This window comes from Chrysochloris asiatica, unplaced genomic scaffold (genome assembly GCF_000296735.1).
Source record: "Chrysochloris asiatica unplaced genomic scaffold, ChrAsi1.0 scaffold00027, whole genome shotgun sequence".
In the NCBI taxonomy this organism is placed as follows: domain Eukaryota; kingdom Metazoa; phylum Chordata; class Mammalia; order Afrosoricida; family Chrysochloridae; genus Chrysochloris; species Chrysochloris asiatica.
In genome coordinates this window covers 22423270-22436944 of record NW_006408545.1, presented here as the reverse complement: position 1 = coordinate 22436944, position 13675 = coordinate 22423270, and the positions used below count along the sequence as shown (strand labels likewise).

Sequence of the window (13675 nt, the reverse complement as noted above, 5' to 3'; positions counted from 1 at the left end):
TAGCTCCAGCTTTCATCCACAATCGTGAGGGCAGCTGGTCATACCAGTTTTGTAACTTCTCATCCCAGTTACCTGGTGTTACCCTGCAGATTACTCGTGTTTTCCATTTTCCTATTGGATTGTTGGTTTGTTTCTTAATGATTTGTTGATGCTCATTATATGCCATATAATGAGTGCTTTGGAGTCCTGGTTGGTACTGCAGGTTAATGCACTGGACTGCAAGCTCGGTTTGAACCACAAGGTTGGCAGTTCAAACTCACCAGCTGTTCCTCTGAAACCCTATACACAGTTGTTATGAGTTGGAACTGACTCAAGAGCACTTAACAGCAACAAAAATTTAGTAGCTCGACTAAAATATGGGTTGAAATATTTCCCCCTAATTATTCACTTGATTTAGCTTATAGTTTTTAAAGATATGGTTTTTTTTTTTTTATATTTCTAGACAAATTGAAGAATTAATTGTCTTCTGGGTTATGAATCAGACCTAGAAAAGCATTCTTCAACTCAAGAGTGTATTTTTTTTCTTAAATGTTTTATTGTGAATTATGTGATAGTTTACATGGGAGAACATAAATTTTACATTCATTCTATCGTATATCATCTCATTGCCATCTCAATCCCCTCCGTGCTTCATCAACCAACCAAAGGGTGTACCCTGCAATCTCTATAGAGTATTATTTAATTCCCTGGTTTTTTTCCTCACACTTCTGTGACTTCATTTTTGTTTTTGATATCTGACCTGTGTGAATTAATTTTATTGTAAAGAGTGATATAGGGAACCAACTTACTGTCTTCATGTGGTCCTCACATTTTTATAATGTAATTCCCATGTGTAGTTCCATCTTTATCTGAACTTTCTAGTTTGTTCCATTGTTCTGTTTGTCTAATCATATACTAGTACCTCCCTGTTTGAAATTATGGCAACATAATAATGCTGTTTCAAACCTTATACATCCACTCTCTGTTTATTTGACTTTATTCCTTTGCAGCTAAGGTTACAGATGTGGTTCAGCGTCCAGTGATTGGATGTACATGTTTGGATTTGAATAATAGAAGAGAGTTAGTGCTTGTGACTGACAAGCAGATGTTGTAGTAGCAAAGTTCTGCATCCCACTATCTTGTCTCCAGTTTCTGGTGTGAGGCAGAGGCAGCAATAGTAGTTTTCTGGTCTCCAGATTGTAAGAAAGTTTGCCAGTATCAGGAATACAACTTTTAGCATCAGCAGTAACCACAGAAGCAGTAGCTGCAGGCACGGGGATGGGTTGACTGTTTTTTGTATTGTTAGGTGATCTGTTTTTAGCTTCCCACCTATGTATGCTCCTTTCCTTTTCCAGTGTTATTCTTGGTGAAGTTCAATTCAGCAGACTCCCTTAACATGCTTGGAAATAGCTGGTAATACGGTGACATTTTTATCAAAGAAAATCTACTTGGTGGGCAATGAGTCACTCACTAGACAAGATGCAGCATAGTACTATTTATACATTATCCTGCTTCTGTTTGAATGGCACTGATCTTCTGGACTGGGGTGGCCACTGGGTCTACCAGTGTGAAATTGCAGTCACGACTGTGTTTCAGTTTTGAGCATTTGTAGGAGCCTAAAGCACTAGCTTCTGAGATGCCTGGGGGGAAATCTTGGATTCCTCTTCTTCAGCTCCAGTTTTCAGTGGTGCTCACCCTGAACCAAAGAGTAGTACTGGACTTGCTGGGATCTTTTCTTCATGGAGCAAATCAGAGATGCATTTTGGCCCTTTGTGACCACTGGTTTGCGAGGATAATCTGAATAAAGGACATTCATCTGTTTACCTCTTTTTTTCATAATCCAATACAGATTTTTGAATTGAAAGAAAAGGAACACAAGAAAATTCTTTTATGCATTATGTTTTGGTTTAGAGATTCAAGTCTCAAAATGATAAGTTCTTAGGGTCAATGGTTCAAACTTACCAGTTGCTCCTTAGAAACCCTGTACAGGGTCGCTATGAGTCAGAACTGACTCAACAGCACTTAACAGTAACATATATAAAGGAGGAAAAGGTACCTCAAAAAATCCCTTTGGTCAAGTGGCTCCAACATTCTCCTTTCCTATAGTAATGATACTGAAGATGGTACAGGACCAGACAGTGTTTTGTTGTGTGTATGTATAGTCCCTGTGAGTCAGAATGGACTTGACGTCACCTCTACACTTTCTGATTGGGATGACTCTCAGTCGAGTGAATTCAGGGTTATCCCATACATCTCCTAACCAAGGTCAGTCAGACGAGTTCTCACATTTTTGTCATTACTGAGTGTTCTCTGACTTTCTCAATTTTGTCAATTTGGTGGAATAGGGAAAAAAAGCATTATTTCCTTGTGTTTATTTCTGTTTCTCTCACTCTTACTGAAGTTGAATCTCAAATATTTATTAGCTGTTTGGAATTTCCATTTGGTGCCTTGCCTGCTTACAACCTTTGCCCAATTCTCTATTCAGTTTTTTGTTTCTTTTTTGGTATTACTCATTTGCAGAAATATCTTAGAGCTTTTTGATCTATTATTACTCTGTTGTTGTAGAGATTTCCAGTCAAATGACTTCTTCCAACCTATCACCAATGTGCTAACCTAGATTATAATGTACCTTTTTCTTTAAAACAGAAATTCTGTTTTGATGTGGTCAAGGAATTTACAATTAAACAAAATTGCAATATATATATAGTATTCACATGTTGAAGTTGGTTGGATATGTCTGTGTTTTTAAAACTGTTAGCTTTTGGTAGCTGGTCTTTTGGGAATAGCTTTAAATATTTGTAATTTTAAAGGCAGGATAAACATAAGTGAGTTGGCTTTGTTGTTAGAATAACTAAAATGTTGATCTTTCTGGAGATGTGAAAATAGCAATGAAATATGGAATGATGTGGTAAGATTCATTACCTTACAAATAATGAAATAAGTAAGATTTTGACATTTAACCTGACTAGAATTCTAAAAGCTACCTATAATTATATATTGGGGGGGGAGGGGGGAAATAACTTCAGATATAAAATTTTAAATGTTTCCCCTCACCCAGAACTTGGAATCTATGATCTCTGTTCATGCCACTCCTGACATTCCATCGATGATGTTCTCTTAAGATTTTGATTATTAAGACTAAATATCTTAATTGTGATTTAATACCTCCAAATTGTTCAGTTAACTTTATACATTAAACTCGACTGGTAAGAACATTTTTGAAATGCCATGCACATAAAATGCAAAATATTATTAGTACTACAGTCTTCATCATGTTTCTCCTTATATGTTTCTTCTTGCTTGGTTTCCTTCGAGTATGTTTTATATAACCTAGTTCTTTGACCATACAAACCACCTCTGCAAACTAATCTGCTTAGTCTATGATCTAAAACATCTTTTCTACATGTCAGGGCACATCCACATAACTGAAGTAGCAAGGAGGACCACACCTTTGCCACAAAAATTTAAGTAGGTGGGGAAACAATTGTAATCCCCAGGGGTTTTTTTGATGTATCATTTATGATCATAGGAATTTTTCATTGGAGCTTAGTCTAGGATGAAGGTCTGTAATTTGAAAACAAAGCATGCATAAGTGGCCAGCTTTTTATATCTTTTTGATAATCAGTGGACTTCTGTGTTATTGTCCGATTTTCAGTGATTGACAGTCTAATCGTGGGAATTCCATCCTGCTTTTTTCTCTTCTCCTGTTAATAGTTCCTTCAGGACAGTTTGGCAACAGGAGCATATAGAATCTTTGTTCTGTTGACAAAAGAGGTCTAAAAAACGACATTTGAAACTAAAGACAAGGCAAATATTCCTTGAATAGGAAACACCACACTACCACTGAATGTAGCTGCTATGGCCCTTAGTCCTTTGCCGTTTATGCCCAGGCTGTGCTTCAGATTGTCCCAGAGGAAGATGGCTGAGTTGGATGTAGACTCCTGTGGAGGTGTTGAGACTCCAGGCATATCATGTATCCACTCTCCTGTGCATGGCTTGTTTTTGCTTTGTAACATTCTTTATGTTTACCTGCCTTGATGCATTGGGAAAGAATCCTGACTCAACTTCTTTCCTCATTTAGCTCTTTGTTCTTTCTTTAGGTTTGGAGTATGTAAACAGAGTTTGTGACTAAGCTAAATCTGACCCGAACTTGTTATTTTGAACTTGTAAAAAGATGACTTTCACATAACTGCAAATTATCAAAGTTGAATAATATAATTTTGCTCCTAAACAGGAATTTTCAGAACCAACAATTATTCTTTTTGAAAGGGAAGACTTCAAAGGGAAAAAGATTGAACTGAATGCAGAAATCATTAATCTCCGATTCCTAGGATTCAACACAAAGATCCGCTCTGTCCAGGTTATTGGTGGCATGTAAGTGAGTTACCTGCTTGTTTATTTACTAGATCATTTAAAGAGTGGGGTTTGATTAGATGTCTTTCATTTTTATATTTCCTTAAAGGAATTGACATATAACCCCTTATTTTTCTGTAAGGGTTCGTAACTTTGCAGTACACGTGCTGCATTGGATAATGCCTCCTGTAAGGCTTCTGTCATCTTTTATTCATATTTTTCACTTTCTTTAAGGCTTTGCCTTTAATATCCCTCATGGGCCCTAAGGGGATTCTTTGCACATGTGTGATCAGCAAATTTATTAAATACTCTTTAGGTTTTTTTAGCAAATAAGAGAGAAAGCAGCTCTCTTTTTATCCGTTTGAAACACCACCTTTGATTTGAGTGGTATGGTTGGGGTTTTCTTTCGCACTGCTAGTTCAGTGTTTCAGGAGACCCAGGTTTGATCCCTGGCCAGTGCACTTCATGGTCAGTGTCCATGCACAGTTGCATGTTTCTAGGATGCTGAGCAGGTTTCAGTGGAGTTTCCAGACTGCCTTAGTTACTGAGTGCTGCTGTAAGAGAAATACAGCAGGTGGATGGCTTCAACAACCCGAAATGTATTCTCTCACACTTTAGGAGGCTAGAAGTCCAAGTTCAGGGCGCAAGCTCTGGGAAAAGGTCTTGTCTCTTTTTAGCATCTCGAGGCCCAGAATTCCTTGGAGATCTCCATGTGTCTTGGCATCAGTCTTCCCCTGGATCTAGGAGCTTCACAGTGCAGGGTCCAAAGGATGCACTCTACTCCTGATTTTTCTTTCTTAGCTGTAGCAGGTTCCACTTTCTCTGCTCACTTCTCTCTCCTTTGTAAGATGTTGCAGGTTACACTCCTGGGAAACTCCCTGACACCTACCCTTAAACCTTTTATTGGTTTATCAGATCACATCACATTACATTACCACGTATTTGGCAAACCACTGAGGATCCTGATCCAGCCAAGTCAACCCATATTCTGGGGGGACACAATTTAATCTATGACACAGACTAAGATGGACTAGGCAGGAAGGTTATTGGTGTTATGTAAGTGCGTTACCTGCTAGTTTATGTAATAGATAATTTTTAAAGTGGGGTTATCTACTTCTGAAAGTCAGTCAGTGAAAACCCAATGGATCGCCACAATCGGGTCTGCTGAACACTTGGCTCCCTTAGGTCTGGAGTCACTGGGAGTCCTGGTGATTTGACAACAGCTCACAAGAGGAACGACCAGCAGATAGTTTGCAAAAGATACAAGGTTGTTTGTCTCCACTGTGAACACTTTGGAAACTTGAGTAAGATATGACGATAAAGAAGTCCTGCTGTGGCACTGGACTAACCACAAAGTCAGTGGTTCAAACCCACCAGCTGCTCCTCAGTTACCCATACAGGGTCGCTGTGAGGCAGAACTGACTTGAAGGCAATTAATAACAACAACAATGCAGTTTAAAAAAACCTGTTGCCATTGAGTTCATTCTGACTCACAGTGACCATACAGGATAGAGTAGAACTGTCCCAGAAGATTGCCAAGGCACTGTTGCATAAGCACTGGACTGATAACTGCAAGGGTGGTTATTCAAAGCCACCAGCCGCTCCTCAGAAACCGTATACATTGTTGCTCTGAACTAAAAGGAGCAGCTGACCTTTGAACCACAGACCTTATGGTTAGCCGTCAAGTCTTTACCCAGCAGTGCCATAGAGTGATGGGATTATAAGTGATTTTTCCCAGTAAATTTTAACGGATATTTTGTATTTATGATAAGGTAGCTAAAATTATAGCATTTTAGATTCTAAGATTAAAAGTAAAGCACATTCTCTTTGATACAATATAGCCACGGAACAAGAGAGCAGTTGCTGTGTGGCTTGAATGTCAATCTGTTCTCCAGCCCCAGCTTCCAGGGGGCTGGGGAAGGCGGGGTGCAGCAACACCAAGTATCTCTGGGTGGAGGAGACCTGAGTACCGTTAGCAGTGTACTAGATTTGAGGAAGATAAACTCTGGTTTTAAACAAACATGTATTGATGTGTTTGCTTTTAACTAACACTTCTGTACTATGAACTTGAAGTGTTGCACTAAGAACTTTGTAAGCATTAACTATTTGAATAACTTAAAGATCCATTAATTCAACTGAAGATGTTTAACAAGTAGCTCACAGGAAGACTGGGCTGCTCCACTAAAACACTGCTTCTTTTGGTGTAAATTCTATGTACCCAAAATGTTATGTTTGCCAAGAAATGGATGTTTTACACATTTTACAAAATAAAGTAGCTCTGTTTTTACCCCCTAATGTATTTTTGGGGAGTCCTGGTGTGGTGCTGTGGGTTAATGCGCCAGACTGCAAAGCTGTTTGAACTGCAAGGTCGGCAGTTCAAGCTCACCAGCTGCTCCTTGGAAACCCTATACAGGGTCGTTATGGGTCGGAATCGACTCAACAGCACTTAACAATAACAATGTATATTTAAAGTATAAAACTTGGTCTAGAAATTGGGAGCATTCTAAAAGCATAAATATAATCGGGACCATTGTCAAAGGAAATTGTCACTTACTGTGGCTATCTGTGTTTTTCTTTCAGATGGGTTACGTATGAGTATGGCAATTACAGGGGTCGTCAGTTTCTACTGTCACCAGCAGAAATACCTAATTGGTATGAATTCAGTGCCTGCCGCCAAATAGGCTCTCTCAGACCTTTTGCTCAGGTATGTCTTCTCGTCATAATATGACGTTTTGTTTTTGTTCTTTGTTTTTTTGTAAATCAGTTTCAAATTTAAGTTTGAAATTGTTCTCTCCCCAACCCCTTCCTATCCCCCATTCTCCTGCTTCTGAAATACTATCACATTCAACAGAACTTGTCTATAGGTGGGCTCCTTGCCCTAGACATGCCTTTCAAAGTTGGCCAAAGTCTTCTTGAGCAAATCCTGAACCCACTGAGACTTGGGCACAGCAGTTCTCTCTCCTGTCTGCTCACCCCTCAGATTCTTCCCTTGATAGTAATGCTTGCTCAGTGAGTCTAACAGGACAGTAATATGATGTTTGCTGGGGCTTTTGTCTTCTAGAAACGAATTTACTTCAGACTTCGAAACAAAGCCACAGGGTTATTCATGTCGACCAATGGAAACTTAGAGGATTTGAAGCTTCTTAGAATACAGGTCATGGAGGATGTTGGTGCTGATGATCAGATATGGATTTATCAAGAAGGATGCGTCAAATGCAGGGTGAGATTTATACGATTGTTGTTGGTGGTGTTAAGTTCTGTTGAGATGGTTCTAACTCATAGTGACCCTTCCAAGGAGCGACTGGTGAGTTTGCACTGCTGACCTTGCAGTTGGCAGTTTAGTGCTAAGCCTACAGTAGCACACGAGAACTCCATTCATAGAATTGTTGTTGTTAAGTGCCATCGAGTTGTTTCTGACTCATAGTGACCCTGTATAGGGTTTCCGAGGAGTGGCTGGTGAGCTTGAACCACCAACTTTGCTATTCAGATCGACCTTGCAGTCCAACACATTAACCCACAACACCACACCAGGACTCCGTTTATAGGATTAGACCTATTTGTAGGATTAGACAGGTCTGTAATCCCTTTGCTAGCAGTCCAGATGTCCTTTAGCATGCCTTTGATCTCTCTTTAAGTGGATGGTATTTCACAATTCCTAGAGCACTTTCAGGAGTGAATTTGAATTTTTTTCCATGAAAGTATTTCGTAGCTCTGATAGAACCAGTCTAGGAAGTTAAAATCAAAGCTGAATCTAGCAATGCTCCAAGATACATCTCTACTTTCTTAGACAATAACAAAAAAGGAAGTGTCTGGATTAATTAATTACTCTCTCCCCTTTTTAATAATCTGTTTGTGACAGAAATAAACTTGAACTTGCAGCACTATCAACAAAACTCGCTCTTGGTTCGTTTCCCTTTCGGAGACTCTCACGTGGTAGGATTAATTTCTTAATTGTCCATTTCCCTCTCACATCACTTCTGCCATGATGAATGTGGAAAAGCTGAATGTAGTCGTTTTTTATGAGAGGATTATGCTTCTATTGGAGCTCCTCTGTGTCACTCCTCAATTTTATGGGATTGACTGTTTGCTCCTGAATTTTGTTTTTTAAACATGGTGCCCCATGAATCATCTCGTGGAAGGGACACAACTTGTTATTTGGGACTTGTGCTTGAGGGAGAGTTATCCTATCAGTAAACAGAAGTATTGTTTGGATGTGCTTTTAGAAATAGCACAAGACATAGAAGTAGCTGTAATCCGTTATTGTTAAGTGCCATCCAGTCGTTTCTGACTCCTAGCAACCCTGTGTAGAGTTTCCAAAGAACAGCTGGTGTAGATGCATGAAAGGAAGTCACCAAGTTCTACTTTTGAATTCTCGTTAACAGCAAATGGTGCCTTTCAGCAGTGCTTTCTAACCAATCTTTCATTGACGCGTGTGATGACTTTCAATTCAGTATGTCATTGATACAATGTACACAACATCTTAGTCCTCTCATTTCAACAGAGGAGTGTGTTATTACTGAATATTTTCTCTAGCAGTATGAAGGAGCCTCAATGGCACAGGGAGCTAAGCATTGGACTGCTAACTGAAAGGTCAGCAATTTGAATTCACCAGAAAGATGAGGTTGCCTGCATTAGTAAAGGTGTACATATGGCCAGAAACCTTAGGGAGCAATTCTGTTTGGTCCTGTAAGTCGCTGTATATCAAAATTGACCTGGTAGCAGTGGGTTTGGTTTGTTGTTCTGGATAACAGTATGTCTTAGGGTCACATGGGAATTATGACTACCATGTTGTTGCTGTTGTCAAGTGCTGTACAGTCTATTCTGACTCATAGTGACCCCGTATACGGTTTTTGAGGGGCAGTTGGTGGGTTTGAACCACCAACCATGTGGTTCGCAGTCCAGTGTTGATCCTACAACACCACACCAGGAGCCCATGACTACCATACACTGTTGATACATTAAGAGTAGGTACACTGTACAAGAGGATCATAAAATCTTTGCAGTAACCCACCCTCTAGTGATTTTGTGTGTTTTTTTTCAAAGTTGAGACTTAGCTTGTGAAGGTTTCAGCAAGAGAAGTTAATACATGCAATTTCAAGTTTCAGATTGATAAACGATCCTTTTAACCATGCTCACATGTGGTTTAATGTGCTGGACTGCAAAGTCAGTTTGAACAGAAAGGTCAATGGTTCAAGCTCAGCAGCCGCTCCTCAGAAACCCTATACAGGGTCTCTATGAGTCGGAACTGACTTGATGGCATTTAACAACAATACTTCAGCAGACTTCGCATTAGAGGTGCAGCCATGTGTTGGAGGGGTCAGGGTGAGCAGAGGTAGATACATGGGGAGATTTAGCCATGCACCCAACCTCAGATGACTGTCACTTCTGAGAGGGGCAAAATGCTACAAGGGCAAGTTTTGTTACAGTAGTAAGGTAGAGTCTTACAAAGGCAGACACTTCTTATAATGGACAAGAACAGAGATTGCTCCACTCGGCTTATCTGAAACCAAGAGCATAAATACGTGTTGTCTGACCCCAGCCACCTTGGCTAAAAGTAGAAACGTCTCATGTGGGACAAATGAAGCTAGGATGTAAGACCATTTAAAAAATCTGTTTCAACTAGGAAATAATTGCTATGAGATTTAAACGTGTTTCTGTCTCTAAGATGCATTGTCTTTTCCACTAAGCAGATAGCAGAAGACTGCTGCCTGACCATCGTGGGCAGCTTGGTCACATCTGGCTCTAAGCTGGGCCTGGCCCTTGACCAGAATGCCGATAGCCAGTTCTGGAGCATGAAGTCCGACGGCAGGATCTATAGCAAGATGAAGCCAAATTTAGTTTTAGATATCAAAGGTAAGGGTCATATATTTTCTGTATCGTACTGTGCTTTTCTTTATTCAACTAAAGCTATACTCTTCATGCAGCTAAAAAGATATTCTTAGATTTTGAAAACAATGAGTACAACACAATGAGTGTTATTAATAATAGTAATAGAACCCTGACTATGTGTGCACCAGGCATCGCTGCTAAGCACTGTAGTCCACTGTTTCATGGGATCTACACAGTGACTTTGAGAAATGAATGTTCCCTTCCCACACTCCCCATCCTATTTTCTGCACAGAGGGGCTCATCAGTTGGACCCTGATCTGCCACCCATGCATGCTGCATTGAAATCTGACTCCAAACCATTTGCTTCATTGCAAGCGTTCGTCTAAAAATCACAGCTACAGTTTTGTAATCATAGTCATTATAGTTGATGATTCTCATGTATGTACATGTAACCTTGCATTGAAAAGAGCTACAAGGCCATTGCTTACAATGTTATTCCTTAAAACAACACATCCAGGAGGATTTCAATGGAAGTTGTGTTCGAAGTCGGTTAATCTGGAGCTAGCTGCTCTTGCATGGAGAAGAGCAAATAAATTTAAGCCAGTGAGCCTCAAGCTTTATCCGCATCAGCATCACTCAGAGGGCTTGTTGAATCATACAATGCCTTGTTAAATCATTCATCTTGTCTGGAGTTGTTGTTAAGTGCCATCAAGTTGATTCAGACCCTTAGCGACCCACTATGTAGGATTTCCAAGGAGCAGCTGGTGAGCTTGAACCACTGACCTTGTAGTTCAACCGACTTTGCAGTCTGATGCATTAGCCCACAGCGCCACACCGTGGAGCCTGTAGATCTGCATTTCTGACAAGTTCCCAGGTGGTGCTGATGCTGCTGGTCTAGGAACCCAACTTTGAGAACCATTGAGAATTTTTAAACATCAAACAAACAAGCAAATGAAGACCTGTTCTAGACAAGGAAAGTCAGCGAACTGTTGTTGTTACTGACAAGGATGTGGCAGTCTGCTTCCTTAATGCTTTATAGTCTAGGAAACCCCCTGGGGCAGATCTATTCTGTCCCATGGGGCTTCAGAGTCAGAATCAACTAGACAGCAGTGGGTTTGGGTTTAATCCTGTTTGTTGTTGCTATTGGCAAGCAGATGAAGATAAGTGTGTTTTATTCATGTCATCCAGGATAATTTTGCTTTAAATTATTCATGGGCACTTTTCTGTTCCCTACCAGGAAAGACAGCATGCTTTTGGAAAATATAATAATGCAACTCATAATTTATTTTAAATCATTGCTAGAAGTTGGCTCAATTTTAACCAGGGCTCTAGACCAGTGCCATTTTTAACTAAAAATCACGATGTAGGGGTAAAGAAATAGCTATAATCTGGCTTTGAAAGAACTCTCCCGGGAATGGAGAGTAAGCCAGAACATACGTAGGTAACTGAGTGAATGGGGAGCAGTAGTGGCTGAGTCACTTCCGGATAGCCTCCTGGTGGGCTGAGCTGCCAATTTGTCTAACAATTGGATTGGAATTCACAAAGCCCCAAGAAGCTGGAAAGGTGCTGGGAGGCAAGAAATTAACTTTAATGAAGGCAAAGGTAGAGTCTAAATTTGGAGCACAAACTAAGCTATATAATGACCGGCTGGATGGAGACCAAAAATCATATATAAAAAGCAAGTAGGACCCTTGATAATATGTTTCTTTCACATTGTGTTTGATACAGTAGATTTGCTCTTATATGTGGGCATTGTTAAGTGCCATCCAGATGGTTCCAGCTCATGGCAATCTTGTGTAGGTTTTCCAAGGAGCGGCTGGTGGGTTTGAACTGTCGACCTTGAGGTTAGCAGTCCTGTGCTTACATATGCCCATTTTACAGATAATCACCCTGAGGTCTAAACTGGTTTTAGAGTCACTCCACCAGACCTTTGTTTGTTCTGATTTTAACCAATTTTGTTGAATTTGGGAATGTGGAGTTTATGATGAAATGTTAGGAAATTTCAACTATTGATTCCCAAAGGAGAAGGTGAATAAACCTATGGGCCTGTGGTTCTTAAAATGGAATCAGTTTCCTATGTCCAGGGTTAAGATTACTGTAATCCTTATTAGCTAGTTTGTTGGGTGGAACATTACTTTTTTACTCTTTCAACAAGAATTTTTTGGTATCCACTATGTGGCAGGCTTTGTGCTAGACACTGGCAGTACCAAAGTGAGAAAGTAGATTATGCTTGGTTCACAGAATTTACAAAGATTTTGTGTTTGTTTGTGTCATTTACTATGATGTGATGCTACAGGCTAAGCATGGGATTGCTAATCTCAAGGCCAGCAGTTCAAACCCACCATCCACTCCTTGGAAACCCTGTAGAGGGTCACTATGAGTCAGAATGGACTTGATGACACTTAACAGCATATTAGCAATGGACCAAGTGTGAGGACTTCTAGTCTTAGCTCTGGTATGAACTATGACTTAACTTGAAAACTCTAAGGCCCTTTCCTAAAATGATAAATTATTTACATTATATAATTTATAATAGAAAAAATTCTATTAACAATTAGTTGTGTGGCTCTTGAGTAGAGATGATAGCCTATTGGGAAGTGTGGAGCCTGTCTAACTTGGTAGTGACCCTAGAGCACAGAGTAAAACTTCCCCTTAGGGCTTTCAAGGCTGTAGTCTTTACAGAGCAGGCTGCCCAATCTTTATCCTACTGAGTGAGCAACTGATGGGTTTGAACCACTAACCTTTTGGTTGGCATTCCAGTGTTTAACCTCCTTGGTATCTGCTAAATTACTTAATTCCTTGTTAAACTGAATTTTAATTTGTCTGGAATGTAAGAGAATGATGCCATCTTGTGGACATGAGAGAGTAGGGCCACATCGTCCATAGCTGCCAGTCATTACCTAGTGCAGCAAGATTTCTTACAAGTCTTTCTTCAGACCTGTCTCCCACTGTTTGAGCAATGAGTTGTCTTGGTAGACCATCACATATGATTCCTTTACCAGACCACAAACATTATGACAACAGGTGAGCCTCATTCATGACAATTTTTAAAAAAAAATCAAATATGGGATGATTTGAATTCCCAAAGGCAGAAGGACGAGTCAAATGATTTCTCAAGAGCTTTCTAGTCTCCAAGACTAGATAGATTTAGAAGGGAATAGACATGAAAATAAATGTTTTGATCTCGAAGTATGAAAAAGAGACATTGATGTTGTTAAATACTGTTAAGTTGGTTCCAATTCATTGTGACCTTGTATAGGGTTTCCAAGGAGCGATTGGTGAGTTTGAACCACCGACTTTGAGGTTCAAGCTTACCTGCGGTCTAGTTAATTATCCTGCAGCACCATACCAGGACTCCATTGTGACATTAAGATAATACTTTCTGAAATCTCACTGGAGGCATTGTGTGTATGTGTGTACTAGGAGTAACTTTCTCCCTCTGAAAAGTACACATAAAAGGTGTAAGGCACCTTGCCTTGTGTTATACCTAAGTGGCTATACCTAGCTGTGTGGC

At 39.9% G+C, this 13675-nt stretch overlaps 1 protein-coding gene across 1 annotated transcript in view; it reads left to right on the top strand.

The window, feature by feature from the left end:
* Positions 1-13675, top strand: part of AIM1 (absent in melanoma 1) — a 293695-nt gene that overhangs the window by 278081 nt on the left and 1939 nt on the right. Inside the window, exons 18-21 of the mRNA XM_006839959.1 lie at positions 4214-4353; positions 6913-7036; positions 7394-7552; positions 10023-10185. Coding sequence (XP_006840022.1) covers positions 4214-4353; positions 6913-7036; positions 7394-7552; positions 10023-10185 — 586 coding nt within the window. The remainder of the gene's footprint in view (positions 1-4213; positions 4354-6912; positions 7037-7393; positions 7553-10022; positions 10186-13675) is intronic.